Genomic DNA, 16,008 nt, shown 5'->3' with positions numbered 1-16,008 from the left:
TTATATGCATGTCCTGTTTCATACTGCTTTAAAGTACACCTTGTACAAGTTTTCTGTCATTTGTACTTTTTGGGGGACCGGCCCTTTGAAGGTGACCAAACTGCTGATGCGGCCCCATGATGAATTTGAGTTTGACACCCCTGTACTATATATTCTAAATTGAATGAGTACATTCAATTAAATTGAGATTGAATAGAAATTGAATCAAACTGTGTATACTGGGCTTTAAGTCAAAGTACCCAATCATTGCATAACAAACACACTTTTTTATTATCCCAATTTGTCCAACATATTCCTTTATTTACTAAATAGTAAGACAAGATAAATCAGCACCAAAATGGTGGTCAAACTAACAGCCCACCATCTTAAACCAATAGCTTAGGTCCAGATCTAGCCTTCATAAGGTTTGGGTCTTGGTTTTTTCTTTTACAGTTATCAATAGAATTTTCAGCTTTCCAGGTACCAGGAGACCTGGCCGCATAACAAGGATTTTTCTCGCTCAAAATGTGTGACTTATTCATGTTAATAAACTGGGAGCAAAAAAACTACATTGCCTGTATACACTGAACAATCTGAAATTACATTTGTACTTGTGTGTGACTGTCTGAATTTGTGCACAAAGCTCCTTAATATATGAGTAGTTGTGTATTTTACTTGCACAGTTTTGTTGTGTAGCATCTATGGATTTGTTTGTCTATAAAACAAATTCATGTGCAGTTAAAGTTAAGGCCCATACACACTGGGCGACATTGAGCTGAAAGTCGCTCAAAACAGCAGGTTTGACCGGCTTTCAGTTCAAAGCTGCCCAGTGTGTATGGCCCGGCGATGAGCGCTGCTGCGCGCTCCCGCAACATCGCCGGGAAAGCTGCTCATCAGCTGGTTATACCAGCAGATGAGCAGCTTTCAGGACGCTTTGCATAGCGCTCCGCTATGCAATGCCGTCCTCCCCCCACCATATGCGCCGGGGCAGGGGGAAAGCTGCTCAGTGTGTATGCACTGAGTGTCTTTCCCCCCCAGTGATGACAGCGGTCATCGCTGTCCATACACGCTGGGCATAGTCGTCCAGTGTGTATGGACCTTTAATCTAGCAGCTCCAACACACCATGAGTAGTGTTTTGCTGTGTCTGCGATAAGACTAATGGCCCGTACACATGGGGTGATCTTTATATTTTCTAAGCGATCTGTCTAGATCACTTTGAAATACAGCACAAATTGCTCCGTGTGTATAAACCATAGCAATGGTGATGCATGGTCTAGTGTGTTACTATTGCCCACTCTATAGCACACAGGCATAATCTAGATCAGCGGTTTCTCAAACTGTGTGTCCTGACCGTCTCAACATGGGGTCGCAATGGTTAGCACAAATCGCTCAGCACACATTGCTGTGTGTGGATAGGTGATCTAGCCACTGTGAAGTTCAAGGGAAGTCTGCTACCCTAAATCGCTTAGCACACATTGCTAAACACAAGCTGCCCTGTGCATATAGGCCTTCGGATGCAAAATTTAAATATACAGTACACCACCATTGCAGAGACACCACCGTTGCAGATTGTCCTACGCCTTGTGGTGTATGGGCAATAAGTGTATGAGGAGAGTGGCGTAAGTTCGCCCCAGTTGCACGGAGGCTAAATATTGGTGTCCCCCAAATAGCTCAATCAGTAAGGTGTCTGTCTGCAGTTAGACAGGTTATGGGTTCTAATACAGGGTATGACACTTGCAAAAATGATGTAAGGAAGGGGAATCGGCCACAGAAGCCATATCGACTTTCAATTAACTGATTCAAACTTAAAGGGGAGGAGAGGTGCCCCCTTGGGAGCAGGAGCCCGGCGGCAGATGACTCCATTGCCTCTCAGAGTTACATCTCTGTATGAGGACACAGGGGCAGATGTACTAAGCTGTGAAGAGGGATAAAGTACCAACCAATCAGCTCCTGACATTTTTCAAAACCAGCCTATAACGTGACAGCTGAAAGCTGATTGGCTGTCACTTAGTTCATTTGCCTTGACTTTTGGCTTTATCTGGTTTTTTTGTTTATACTTGAAACCCTCTGTCATCCAAATTTTTTTAACCTACCATTTATTTGGCAGGTAAATATATTTATTACATTACATTAAATGTCACTCTTCTCTCTTTATCAACTGCCTGTAAACTAATCTGATAGAAGATAATTTATAGTGCATAAATTTCAGTGTTTACAGTTTCTGCGCATCGTTTAAATACTCGCGTCCCCCGCTGTCTTTGTTGAGATAAGTTAATAATGTTTTAAGTCTAATTCTTCATTTAAAATGCTAATGCGTTGTTTTTTTTTCCCTCAGTGTAAACTGTGCTTGGGAAGCTTAATGCCCTAATTTGTATTCTTTCTACACTGCATCACTACATCCTGAACTTTTCCGAAATGTGGAAGTATAAATATAACTGACTGCCACCCCTTCCTAGTTAATTATCATTTCTCACAGTAGAAAGCAGATTCTGGGTTCTGCAGCTGTAGGAACATCTGTGTCGAAATTAAATTATTACTCAAAAGACTCATCCCCATGACGGCGTAAACAGACGAGATGAAAAGTTTTGATTCTGTCTATCAAAAGGGTTTGTAGTATCAGCCTGATAGCGATGGGCAGCTGTTACCGAATTGATGGGTTTGTGTCTTTGAAATCGAAGGTTTCAGTGGGCGACATGGGCCATATCCAATTAGGTGCGAGGTTTCCACCGAAAAAAAAAAAAAAAAAAACCCACAGACCTTGCGACCAATTTTGGATACCGCGGATTCCTGCAGTATCTAGTTAAAAAAAAAAAAAAATTGCATGTTGGGTTTTCTGCATTGAGAAAAACCTGCTCCAGATTCTCCGAAGATACCTGTGCCTGGCTGATGCATTCTCTGTATGCTGGACCAGCTTCTGCGCTCTCCTGCATAGAGAAAGAAGATGGCCAGAGATTGTTAATATAGTGTATTATGTGTGGGGTTGGTGGCTGCAGGGTGAGAGGTTTAGTGTATTATGTCTGGGCATAGGGGCTGCAGGGTGAGAGGTGTATTATGTGCGGAGAGGAATTCTGCAAGTGAGAGGTAGTGTCCTGTAACGGGGTGCAGATGTTGTACATGCTTGTACTGTGCCCGGCCAGTCCCTAGAAGATGTCTATGTCTGGAGAGAAGACCCATAGGAGGACGCAGCACTTTGCAAGGTGAGTTATTGGACTAATTAAGCTAATTGGAAACTTCCAATTGATTAATTAGTCAATGGTGGAGGAGAGTTTTCCAAAGTAGTTTTGGAGAAATTAGGGACAGTACGGATGGTGTAATGGTTAGCATTACTGCCTCACAGCACTGAGGTCATGGTTTCTATTCCCACCATGGCTCCAACTCTGCGGAGTTTGTATATTCTCCCCGTACTTGCGTGGGTTTCCTCCGGGTACTCCGGTTTCCTTCCACAATAAAAAAAATATTCTGGTAGGCTAATTGGCGCCCAGCAAATTAACCCTAGAATGTCTGTGTGTGCGTGTACATGTGGTAGGGAATATAGATTGTAAGCTTCACTGGAGCAGGGACTGATGTGAATGTTTAAATATTCTCTCTAAAGCGCTGCGGAATATGCATGTTCTATATAATAAACTTAATAAATAATAATAAATTAAATAAATTCCCAATCATGTTCATGCTCTGGGGCTGCAGGAACAATTTACCCTACCGCTTGCACTCAGTTCCCTTGCAGAAAACTAGGGGTGTGGTTCCTCCTACGCTGATAATGTCACAGTGGTTACCTAAATGAATTTGCCAGTTCTGTATGACACATTTAGGTGATCATGCAGCTTTTAGTTGATCATTGTTCCCATTGAATTGATGGCTTAATTTCATGAAAATTAGCTCTGCTTACAAAGGCTACATCCATTGTGTGCCGGAGATGAGTACATTCTATAGCAATTTGGGAAGAATCCAATTAAAATCCACTTTTTCACTGCTTAGACGTAGCTCCGGAGTATGGAGATTTTGCATGCTTAAGGTGGTTTTCTTGGTTCATGCACCAAGACTGATGACTTCCAATTCCTACTGTGCCCACAATCTCCCCTGCCAGCTGCTGTTCTGTTCTTCCAAATGTCTGCTCTCTCCAGGAGCAGCTGCTTTGCAGGGCCTTTGCGGGCCGTTAACTGTGTGTCCCTGGCACCGAGCCTGAAATGTACTCCCATCTCTTCTCTCTGTAACAGGAGTGATGGCAGCTCCAGCATGGAGGCTGGCAGTACACAGTTGTTTAATAGGAGTACACCTGCCTAAACACAATGTATTTATTGCCTAATGTGTTCATAAAGTGATTTGTGTACTATGAAAATGCCCTAATTGAAAGCTATTCATTTCAGAGTTTACGGTTTGCAGTAGTTTACGATTTAGGTCACAATAGCACGGACGTGTTCCTGATGTATCATGGAAGTGTGGTTTAGGTTTGAAAAAGGACAGGTGGGAGCTGATTGGTTGTTTATCACTCTGCTTTATCACTTTTTGAAGCTGGATACACTTGGCCCTAAGTGGTTCAGCTTACATGTATACTAGCCATTATTTTATAATATTGAACTATTTGAATGATAGTCAATAAATAATAGTAGAAAACAGACAGTCATGTCACTTACCTGCATTGCTTTTCTTTATCCCTCTGTGGCTGTGGTGTTGGGCCCTGTTTTTCTTCTGAAGTTGAATCTGCCTTGAGCTGTGCATAACATTCCCCTTGTTATATGGAACATGCAGTTAAGATTTCAGGACAGCCACAGGAGCTGGGTGGTGCTGCGGTTGGGAGAGGAGCGGCAGGTGGACTTCTGATATCACATGACTCTGCGCACTGCCGCAGAGATGCTCATTCGGGGTCAGGAGCAGGTGGGCAGCATCTTCGTGGGTGCTCAGCGATGTCCCACATAACATTTGCGCCCGCACAGGCTCATTTCGGAACTCCTGGGATTGAAAGCTCCAATCCTGGGATTCAGTCCTGGCGTTTTCAGTGCCAAATCCCAAGATCCCACTGCTTTTGGGATTGGCCACCCACTCCCAACCACATGGTAACTCAGAACTATTTTATGGTTTTTAAATGGTCAGACCTACATTGTATTGTTTGTGGCCCCATGCTTTGGAGTTGCAACAGATGAACACTGACAACTGGGGTCCATCAAACAATGACAACGGTTCTAAGGGCTCGCAGCTGACCAAAGCTTGAGCACCTTTGGCCAACACATTCCGGAAAACTAAATTCTAACAATGCAATAGGACAGAGGTTCTCAAACCTTCCTTCTCAGGATTGTGGAGGCACAAAATGATGTGAAGATAATTCAGCAGGTTTTTCAGACTGCTTGGATTACTAACTGTTAGGCCAATGACTTCTCTAATCACTCAGGGCTAGATGCACTAAGCTTCAAAAGTGATAAAATGAAGAGTGATAACCAACCAACCAACCAACCAACCAATCAGCTCCTGTCTGACATTTTTCAAACACAGTCTGTGACATGACAGGTAGGGGCTGATTGGCTGGCTGTTTATCACTCTCCATTTTATCACATCTGAATCTTAGTGCATCTGGCTCTAAGTCAGTAACAGTCGCGACCCCATGCTGAGATTGTCACGACTCATTTTGGGGTCAGGACCCACAGTTTGAGAACCGCTGCAATAGAAAAATAATGGTTGCATATAGAACACACTGTGACCATCGAGCAGTAGAGCAATGAAGAAAAGTATGGTATGGATCATAGGGTCGACACAAGCATTAGGTTGACATGGGCGAGGTCGACAGTGGATTTAAAAAAAAATGTCCCAAATGTCGACATGGACACCGTATCGGTGCACCGCGTCTCCTCGCACGGCACCTCGCTACGCTCTGCACACTATTTTATTTCTTCATCCATGCCCCAGTGGATTTTAGGGCATAAAATACTGCTTGTCGATCTTGCCCATGTCAACTTAATGCTTGTCTCGACCTAACCCCATGTCGACATTCCAAGGTGTCGACCTATGCCCATATCGACCTTCAGTGGTCGACCCAATGCATGTCAACCTTAGATGTGTCGAACTAACGACCGTATACAAGTTAACATTAAATTGGGTAAAGAAAATATGTACTGCTTTCATTTTGTTGATAGAGCAAAAAGAAAAACTTGCTCTGATGGAAGATATGATGAATCGCCAGATCCCCTGAGCTGGCACAGGCTGGCGGTTAGGCGCTCCAACGCTTCCCCGTCAGCATGGCGGCGGGGAGCGTATTCACTCCCTATCTCCGCTTCAGGGAGATAGGCAGGGTTACTAGGGTCTGCGAGCGGCGATGGGGGATCAGGTGGAGGACTCCAACGGAACGGGGTGCGTGAGCGTCTAGTGCGCTCACCCCCTTCCATCAACTGGTGGTTGGGCCTGCTGAATGGCTATAGAATCGCCAGGGGCAGCTCCAATGTTAGCTGCTCCATCGGTATGTGTGTAATGCTTTGCCCACATTTTATTTATTTATTATCAGTTAACCTCTGTAAAAGGAGGTCTCCCGGGTTTAATGTGAATGCGTAGGACCAAGTTTTGTTATTTTTCTGTATTTGAAAAGGTCCGCTACGCTGGCCACGCTTCGGGATGGCGTGGATGGTGGGGTTGTTTTAGGAACACATTCACACCTGCCATATCATACACCTGAAACAGTAATGACGACATGTGTTCACTGTTAATTGTTTTTTAGTGAAAGATAAAGAAGTTGAATGAGGAAAAAATTGATTACACAACAATACAATTAATTTGAAGAACAATAAAAGACACAAAAAAGAAGAAAATCGAGTAAAAAAGTAATTATTCGGGAACTGCAGTGCTATCATCAGCATTTGAATAAGGAAGCAGCTGCTGACGTGGACGCTGTCGACTCAGGCTCTGCGGCGTCGACTTTGTCGGCCTGGGGGAGCAGGGTCAGCGTGTGCAGAATGCACTTAAAGGGGTCCTCCGCGCCAAGAGTCTTCCTCCAGATAAACTCATGGAGGTACGAGTCCAGGTGATGGTGCGCGGTCCCCCTTTGGTGCTTATTCTGCTACTTACAGGATCCCCACAGCCTCTCTGTTTTGCGTATGCACGCCGCTCTCTGGATCCACGAAGTCTGATATGTCTGCCTCTCACAAAATACAACTGCTGACTGACAACGTTCACTGTTTACCGCTGTTCATATTTACTGACTGACTACGCTACCCACGTACCGCTTAATCTACAAGCGCACTGACTTAATCGCGAGAACTAGACGCTGTTTCTGACAGTGACACTAATTCTGACTAGAAAAAGACGCTAGATGCTTTTAGAACTAGACGCTAGACGCCTTTTCAGTAAATACGATTACTACGCTACTCCTCGCGTAAACAGTACTGCCTATGCTGACTACACTACGCTACTTCTCGCGCCGCTGATAACGTAGATTACAGATGTAAAAAAGCTGGCGAGCTGCCAGGATTCAAACACTCGGCAGTTTGGCAAGCTGCCAAGATTCATAGCTAGAGTGTGCGCACGCTGCCGCCGTGAAACTAAACAAGTACCGTGTTTTTTTCAGTTGCTGTCACTAGGTACACAAATGACATGATGTTTATTCCCTATCTAACAAGCTCATTGGCCTTTTTCCAGTTTTCTTAAAGCTCTTAATCACTATTACTGTACAAAATGATGTGCATGTACTTGGCAATTGTTTCATCTTGATTTTTTGGAATAAAATTATTTTGCTTAATTTCTTTTGGTTTGTTGTTTCTCCATGCAGATCTTACTGCTGGGATCACGAGAGCGCACCGCCACAAAGAGGACGTACACCCAGCTACGGTAAGGTCATTTCAATGGGTTATTTCATGTGTGATTCTTCTAATTGGATATACAGTACTGCTTGCTTCAATCTGATAACGAGGAAATCTAATTACAGGTATGAATGTAACAGAAATGACAGGTTCTTGCTCATTTGGTGTTTGTGTTCTCTATTTCTCTGATCACTGGTTTTCTGGTGGCTGGTAGCATTGGACGTGTTTTTTTGCTGTTGAAAGTCTTTTTTTATTTTTACTTTTACTTTTTTTTTTTTATGATGACTAGAACTTTTTTTATTTTAAGATCCTGTAAATAGTGATGAATTCCCTCTGGTCATATAGCAGCAAAAATCAAATAGAATTTTCCTCTACCACACAAATAACTGGGGAGGAATTATGTGATACTATTGACATTGCAGCAAGTCGTTCTATTACAAGACACCCTCCAGCACTTTACTTATGGATTTCGTGGAGTAAAACCTTCTCTGACACGCGAGGCAGCTGTATTACAGCCTTGCAGTATATTACACTTAGTTGTGGATCATCACTGTCGTATTTCTAAGGAGAGACTACATGACCTGAGATTGAAGACGTAAGAAGGTGAATAGAGGATAATGATACATTTTTTTAAATTACTTTTTAACTAGGTGATAGCCATGTGACCTTTTATTGTTTTTATATATTTTCAATAAAAAGATATTCTCAACAAAGGCCACAATAAAGACAGCGCAAAGAAATGATTCTTTTTCACACAGTGGGAGGGAGATCAATCAGCCGCTGTCATTTCCTGTGTGCTCAATGACCCCCCCCCCCCCCCTCAAGGCTAAATCGGGGTTAACAGGGGGTTCATAGGGGTTCCATAGGATCTGGGCATTAACCATTAATAGGTGTTATCATGTTAAGTAGAGGAAAATGGAGTACACTGTAGCAGTGTTCAAGAGGTAGGTGTAGAGGAAGGAGTCTTGTCCATTTTGCAAATTACTTGTTACCAAAACTCTATCATTTCTGATAAAATAATTTGTATCCAGTCATTATGTCAACAGTGTCTAGATCGACAGTCAAAATATCGACCAATCTTGGCCAGCAGGCACATCATAAAGTCAGCACGCGTTAGATTGACATGCATTATGTCGACACAATCAAAGGGTTGATGTGGAAAAGGTTGACATGAGTTTTTCATGAAAATTAAAGCAGAATTGTTCATACTTTACCATCCAAGTGGGCATAGAATTAGATTCTAATAGTGTACCCGAAGCATGGCAAGCCATACAAGGGGGGGGGGGCACATTGATATGGTGTTCATGTCGACATAGACATGAAACAACCCCATGTTGACTTTTTGATTGTGTGGACCTAATGCTTATAGACCCCATGTGTAGATTTTTCAATAATGGTCGACCTTTTATGCCTGGACTTTGACACGGTCCACCTAATAATCCATAACCAAAATATAGGCCAGATGCCTTCCTTTTGTAATCCACAGTAGTATGTTCAAATACAGGATTGGGAATCCTATATGGAGCTGGGAGATGATTTGTTCACTAACAGGTCTATACTTAGGACACGCGGGCATGTACTGAGGCTCGAGAAAAAGAAATTCCGTACTGAATTAAGAAGAGGATTCTTCACCATTAGAGCAGTAAAACTCTGGAACTCATTGCCGGTGGGGTGGTTACAGCAACTACTGTTAATGAATTTAAATATGGATGCAAAACTGGATGCATTTTTGGCCACTAAGGGAATCCTATAGATATGACTTACTCAAGTCGGTAGCTACAAGTCAAATTGAACTCGATGGACTAACTTTTTTTTTTTCCACCTATACTGTACCACACCTATAAGTATGCTGATTTCCCAGGTCATTCTTGGCTACTGCGGACTGAGGCAACTGCTGCAGCTGAACTAATACGATACATTGGCAAAGTTTCACATTCTAGCACACCCAAAAATTATCTTCTGAACAAGCTTCTTTTCACATAAATGCTGCAGTTCTTACGTAATTAGCAGAGCGCCACTGATCTACATTACTCAAAATGGTATTTAGAAACCTCATAGTTGTTGCCATCGTGAATATTTTAAATTAGATTTTTTTTTTCAGTTTGTCTAACAAACAGTGTGGATTACAGTGAAGCACAATGTATAGGCTACAGGGAAAATTTCAAATAATTATTCAAGTATTTCCCATTTACCAACAAGTAAGAAAACATGTGAAGTATCAGAAGGGAATACAGTAAATCAGCGGTCATCACGGGAGAAAGTGTGTGTGTGTGTGTGTGTGTGTGTGTGTGTGTGTGTGTGTGGTGAATACGTAGATTAAATGAAAAGAATAGAAAGTGTAAAACATTTGAATTTGTGGCTAGTGTACCAGAATCATCACGGTGGTCAAAGCAGCAGATCAAATCCAGATTTACATTCTTAGTGCCATGGGATACCCCTTTTTACAACCAAATCCTGGGTTTGACACGGTATTTGTAACAGATCCAAGCCAGGTCGTATCCAGGATTTGCACCATTTACACTGCGGTGCCTTCCTGTAGTGTAAACAGGGACAGCGCTTGGAGATTACATCCTCTCCAAGTGCTGGGACCGCCGATCGTTGCGCAGGGGGAAAGCCCAGCAAGGTAAACTGCTGGGCTGCCCCCAGCCCCCTTGCACCCCCCCAGCCGTTGTCAGCGAGGTGAATGGATGCTGCACACAGGTATCCATTCCCCTCTCCCTGCCTCTGCTGCTGTCGGCACAGTACAGTAGCGGAGGCTGTGCGCACCCTCCGCCCAACCTACATACTGAATGTAGGATTCTGCGGTCCGGAGGTTGGGCTTCCCCCATAGCTCTTAATGGGAGCTGGGTTGGATGACCCGATGTACCCTTTTACACTGCCCTGTACACAGATCCTGCGCTGGTCAGGACCTGGGTAGATGTCCCGTGTAAAGTGACACAGGTTAACCCCTTTTACACTGTGGGGGGTAATAGAGAGGAAGGAACCACAATTCTTTCCATCTCAAGAACGTGGAACAATAACCAGCCCTCGAACCCAGCAACTGGCCCAGGAAATCATTAAAGGTCTAGCTCTTTAACACTTTCTATTGATCCTCCATCACCATTCCCCAACTAGTCGCTATAGAATCACCGTCATATTTCAATGTGCTGTTTTAATTCCAATTCTCGTTCTCATTGGTTTTCAGTTAAGTGTTTTGTCTTCTAGTGGACAATAAAACATAATTTCCTTGGCTTCTTGTTACTTGCCAAATCTTTGGCCATGACTTTCCTTAAACATATATGAAACACAGAATACATGTTTTTGTCTTGTGGAGGGATCCTATGAGCCGATATAACACGTCAAGGTTTATTGCACTGAATGCCTGAAAGTAATGCTTATTGTAGGTATAATCACTTCTGTTTTTGGCATATCCTATTAGAAAATCACAAAAACAGGTACGCTGTCATTTTTGCAGATGCAGGCTGATTTCCACTATTTGCACCTGCATAAAATAACCATGTACAAGTATATTAATACTATTTTAATAGCTTTTCTAGTCTTAAAATGTGTTAAATGGTTGCAATATGCATTTTTTTAAACCCTAAAAAAAGATAAAAAAATAAAGCTTTTTTGTGTAAAATAAATGCTCACAAAATTTGAGGTACGTGAAAATAAGTACAGGTATATATTTTTGAGTCCATTAAAGTCATTTTTTAAAATAACTGATTACTCCCACCTACAAGCCTAAAAAAACATCCCAGCCATAAATCACTCAATTGTTCTATGCCTTGTACCCTCTTTTCCATATTTTTGCACTTTTAAACCCCAAAATTGACTCCTTATTGGATAATTAAAAACAAACCTTAAAGTTCCTGTTTAGTTATCATGGGGTTCTGAACCAAGTCCCAACATTTTTACACAAAATAGGGATTTGACCAAACTCTTTTACCTGCTTTAAAAATAGGTGAAGAGAAATTTTGCGATAAACCGTATGGAGAATTAGCTCATTCGAGCAATTGAATAGCTGCAATATATTCACAAAAAAAGCTGGCCAATAGGGTTCAACCTTTTGGAGAGGATGCAAATAGACAATATTCAGATGTGTGTTTTTAATTTTTATACTATTATGTTTTTTATTTTCTTTTATTCATCATTTTTAGGTGTATGTTTTTTTTTTTTTTGGTTTAGTATTTAGCTGTAGGAGATCTGTGATGTTTATTCCTATTCTAAAATTAGGCATAGTTGTCAATGTAGGAAGACTACTGTTGTCAGGGGGGAAAAATAGCAGGCTTTGACTATGGAGGAGAAAAGCAGATGCAGGCTTGGGGGGACGGCGGGGGAGGGGAAAGACATTAATGCAGAAATAAATTTTTGGTTCAGGCACGGTGCTTACTGGAGTGTAATCAGAATCTGCTTGTGGCTTTCCCCAAATGTCACCTGTGGTTGCAGTTCCTGGTGACGGCTTTTACTTGGTCTGTTTCATTTCGGGATGGTGATCATTGGAAGCCATATTTTATTATGTTGTTTACACTGTAGTGCGGTCCTGATACGGGTTTTCTATGTTGCACACCGCTGTTTGTCCCTTTGGCTTGGAAAAGATTTTCTATTAATGGGATAATCAACTACAGATAACCCTGTTATTGGACCATAATGATAAATAGGCCATTTCCAGTCTCCTCTTCATTTAAAGGTAGAACATAAAGCTAGATATACACTATAAGATAATTCACCAATCTGACTTTTTGGAACAAAAATGTGGGATCAAATTACAATGAACTATTTGATCCCAAAAGCTAAAAAACAAAATGGACAAAAATATGTCATTGGTCATAATCTGATTTAATCAAAAGGCTTTTATCCAATTTTAAAATGTAAACCATTACATTTTTCCAGCTCACAGAACAGGAGCTCCTAATACCAGTGTTTCTGCAGGTTCCTCGATATTTTAGTCCGCATTACTATTGTATAAAAGCAGCCACCAGCAAAATACACATTTATGTGAATCTCTCCTTCATATTGGCTTTGATATTTCATTTTCATTTTCTTTTCCTTTTTACCTTTAATCTCACATTGGAAAGTCTAATCTTCTTTTATAAGGACAGTCGATCCTTTATATCCACAGCTTTGACTAGCTCAAGGTACAAGGCGACAGCAGTATGACATGACTTATAAATAAGGGCCATCTAAGTGGCGGAATTTGTGACGCCTCTGTGACAGGGCTAAAGCTGACTCCTGGCAGTGATGAAAGAGTGTCAGGAAATTAAAAGGAAAGATCTTCCGGATTGTGACTCTCCGGAGAATTTATCCTTGGCCCCTATCAAATAAATGTTGCAGTCTTATTACAATTATTTAGTGCTTTTCTCTAGTCCACATTAGCAGCGTACAAATAAGAATAAAACACGAAACTGCATTCACATGCAAAAAAATCCCAGATCTATAGATAAAATGATCTATCTTTATATTCACTTATATCCAGCTTTGTAGATGTCCTGTCTATGGTCAGAATGTGATGCAGAGGTTGTCCAATGCGAAACAGACTGTAAGGTCGAGATTTAATATAGTGCTGTTTTTAGACCTTTTGAGAGTTTCTCTATCATCCATATGGGATATTGGGGATTTCATCATAACGTATGGGAGAAGAGAGGTATCCGCAGGAGACAGGCACATAGAAGCTCTTTCACTGGGTGTACTGGCTCCTCCCCTCTACTTCCTCCCACACGACCAGTTTAAGAAAATGTACCCTCAGGAAAGGGTGCTCACTGTGAAGCTCCATAGAGTTTTTCTTCAGTTTTATTTCTTTATTGTTTTGGGTCTGCTGTTTTGGGCTTAATCAGCATTCCTGCATTGTGGGAAACCAGGGGAAGGGTTCAATTGCTGGCCTCTTTAGGTACCAAATTGACCCTGCTGCAGGAGGTCCTGAGAGGGTGTTTGCCACCGTGGTTGCTTAGATGTCAGCGTAGCTCACCCAAAGCATGCCGCACACCCCTGGTTCAGCCCGAGAACATCAGTGGTGAGTATGTTCTGGGTTCCCTCAGTGGGCACCCCGGTATGCAATGGAGCAAGATAGTGGCGGTGATCGCGTTGTCCCTGCACAGGGACCGCCCAGCCCTGCCACAGACTGGAATTAGGTGCTGCCACTGTACCCCAAAGTATTTCACCGCTTTTAGGGCTAATTATGGCCATTTCCAGTATAAATATGTGTACCCCCCAGCGCTATGCAATGGGTGGGGCTTACTCAGAGCAGAACCTGATCGCTGAGGGCGCCAAACTAACAGCTTCCTGCTTCTCCCTGGGTTCTATAATCGCCATTAATCACCTATTAGGACACCCCTCCTAAGCGGTGGGAAAGGAGAGGGAGTTCTGCAGCCGTGACAGCACAGGTTTTGGGCGCTATTAACCTTGGTGAAGGATTAATAACTGCAAGTATATATAATCCTCTGTGGTTTATGTATGTTACCAGCTCCCCTGAGTCTTACCCACAGGCTTGTTAAGCTGCCACACATAAGCTGTAATACACATAGTGCATTACATGTCACATAGGTGTGATTCATTGTACACAGATACAATCACTATGTGTGTGTGTGTATTAGGGTTAGATTGCTGTTCTTTCATCATGGTCAGGAAGATATCCTGCATGTTATGCAGTGTGAAGTTTTCACCTGCTTCTACTTCACAAGTGACTTGTGAAGCTTGTATTTCCCCAGTGCTCAGTGGTGTCTCACCCCAGCTTAGTGGGAATATGCAGTCTGCCTCTCAAGAACCAGACTGGGCTAGCTCCATAAAGAGCATGCTGCAGGATGTGTCCTCTCGGTATCCGGACTATTTGTCTACAACAAGAAGATAGACAGCCATTAGGTCGACACCATTAGTTCGACAACTCAATATGTCGACATGCTATTAGGTCGACATACCTTTAGGTCGACCTGCCATTAGGTCGACACTGCCATTAGGTCGACACTGCCTAGGTCGACAGTCAAAAGGTCGACATGTTTTTTTTCACTGTTTTTCGAGCCGACATGTGCCGACAGGTGGTATTTCATGCCCTACCATCCACTAGGGCGTGTAGTTAGATTTTAATAGTGTGCCGAGCGCAGCGAGGCACCGTGCCCGAAGCATTGCGAGCGAAGCGAGGGGCTACGGTTCACTTCAAACTGTGTCCATGTCGACTGTGTCGACATTTGGGTAAAAAAACAGTGAAAAAAACCATGTTGACCTTTTGACTGTCAACCTAGACACTGTCGACCTAATGGCATGTCGACCTAATGACATGTCGACCTAGTGGTATGTTGACCTAAAAACATGTCGACCTATTGAGTTGTCGAACTAATGGTGTCGACCTAATGGCTGTCTATCTTGTTGTAGACAAATGGTCCCACATCCGTCCTCTCAGCTAGCTGCAAACACTGCTCAGACTCCAAATGTCAGAAAGGACCTATCTGTTCTGTCAGCCAGAGTGGATAATTTAACCCCCACTCCTATGGAAGTGGGGGTTAAATGCGCAGTCTAATCCCGGGATTGGGATTGAAATCCCGGTGTTTTGGATGCCAAATCCCGGGATCCCGCCGATCCCGGGATTGGCCACCCTAATGCTAGTGGTCTTAAACTTCTTGCAGTCATCTTGGTTGAACCCTTGAATTCAATGGAGTTTAAGTTCCTGACATCGAAGACAGCAGTTCTGTTAGCTTTGGCTTCAGCACGGAGGGTGTCAGAACTGGGCGCTCTATCTGCCTTATATTCAATGAGGATATTGCGGAGCTTAGAACGAACCCACGGTTTCTTCCAAAGGTTGTTTCGACCTTCCATTTGAACCAACCTATTGTGGTTCCAGCAGGTGGGCCTCATTTGGAGATCCCTGCTATGTTGCATGTGGTTCGGGCTCTCAGGTTGTATGTCCAGAGGACGGCTAGGCTTCGCAAAACAGATTCCCTCTTTATTTTGTACGATGCCCAGAAAAAAGGTCATCCGGCCTCAAAGCAATACAATTGCTTGGTGGCTTTGTACTGCTGTCACACAGAGCTATGCTGTGGCTGGCCTGCCTGATCCTGCTACAGTTATCGCTCATTTTGCCAGGGCAGTGGGTGCATCCTGGGCAGCTACATAGTCGAGCCAACATACATTTGTAAAATTTTGTAAATTTAACACCATTGCCAAGGACGACATTCAGTTTAGGAATGCGGTGCTGCAGCACTCTCCTCACGTTCCTGCCCGTCCTTGAATCTTGGGTATAATTCCCATACGTTATGATGAAATCCCCAATATCCCATATGGATGATA

At 42.9% G+C, this 16,008-nt stretch overlaps 1 protein-coding gene across 1 annotated transcript in view; it reads left to right on the top strand.

Moving 5' to 3' along the window:
* The window catches only part of B3GLCT (beta 3-glucosyltransferase), a 366,095-nt gene that overhangs the window by 65,800 nt on the left and 284,287 nt on the right, over window positions 1-16,008 (top strand). The window contains exon 2 of the mRNA XM_083169834.1: window positions 7,725-7,783. Within this exon, the coding sequence (XP_083025960.1) occupies window positions 7,725-7,783 (59 nt within the window). The remainder of the gene's footprint in view (window positions 1-7,724; window positions 7,784-16,008) is intronic.

Source organism: Crinia signifera, chromosome 2 (assembly GCF_055691185.1).
Source record: "Crinia signifera chromosome 2, ASM5569118v1, whole genome shotgun sequence".
Lineage (NCBI taxonomy): Eukaryota > Metazoa > Chordata > Amphibia > Anura > Myobatrachidae > Crinia > Crinia signifera.
This window is presented reverse-complemented; position numbering and strand designations above follow the sequence as displayed.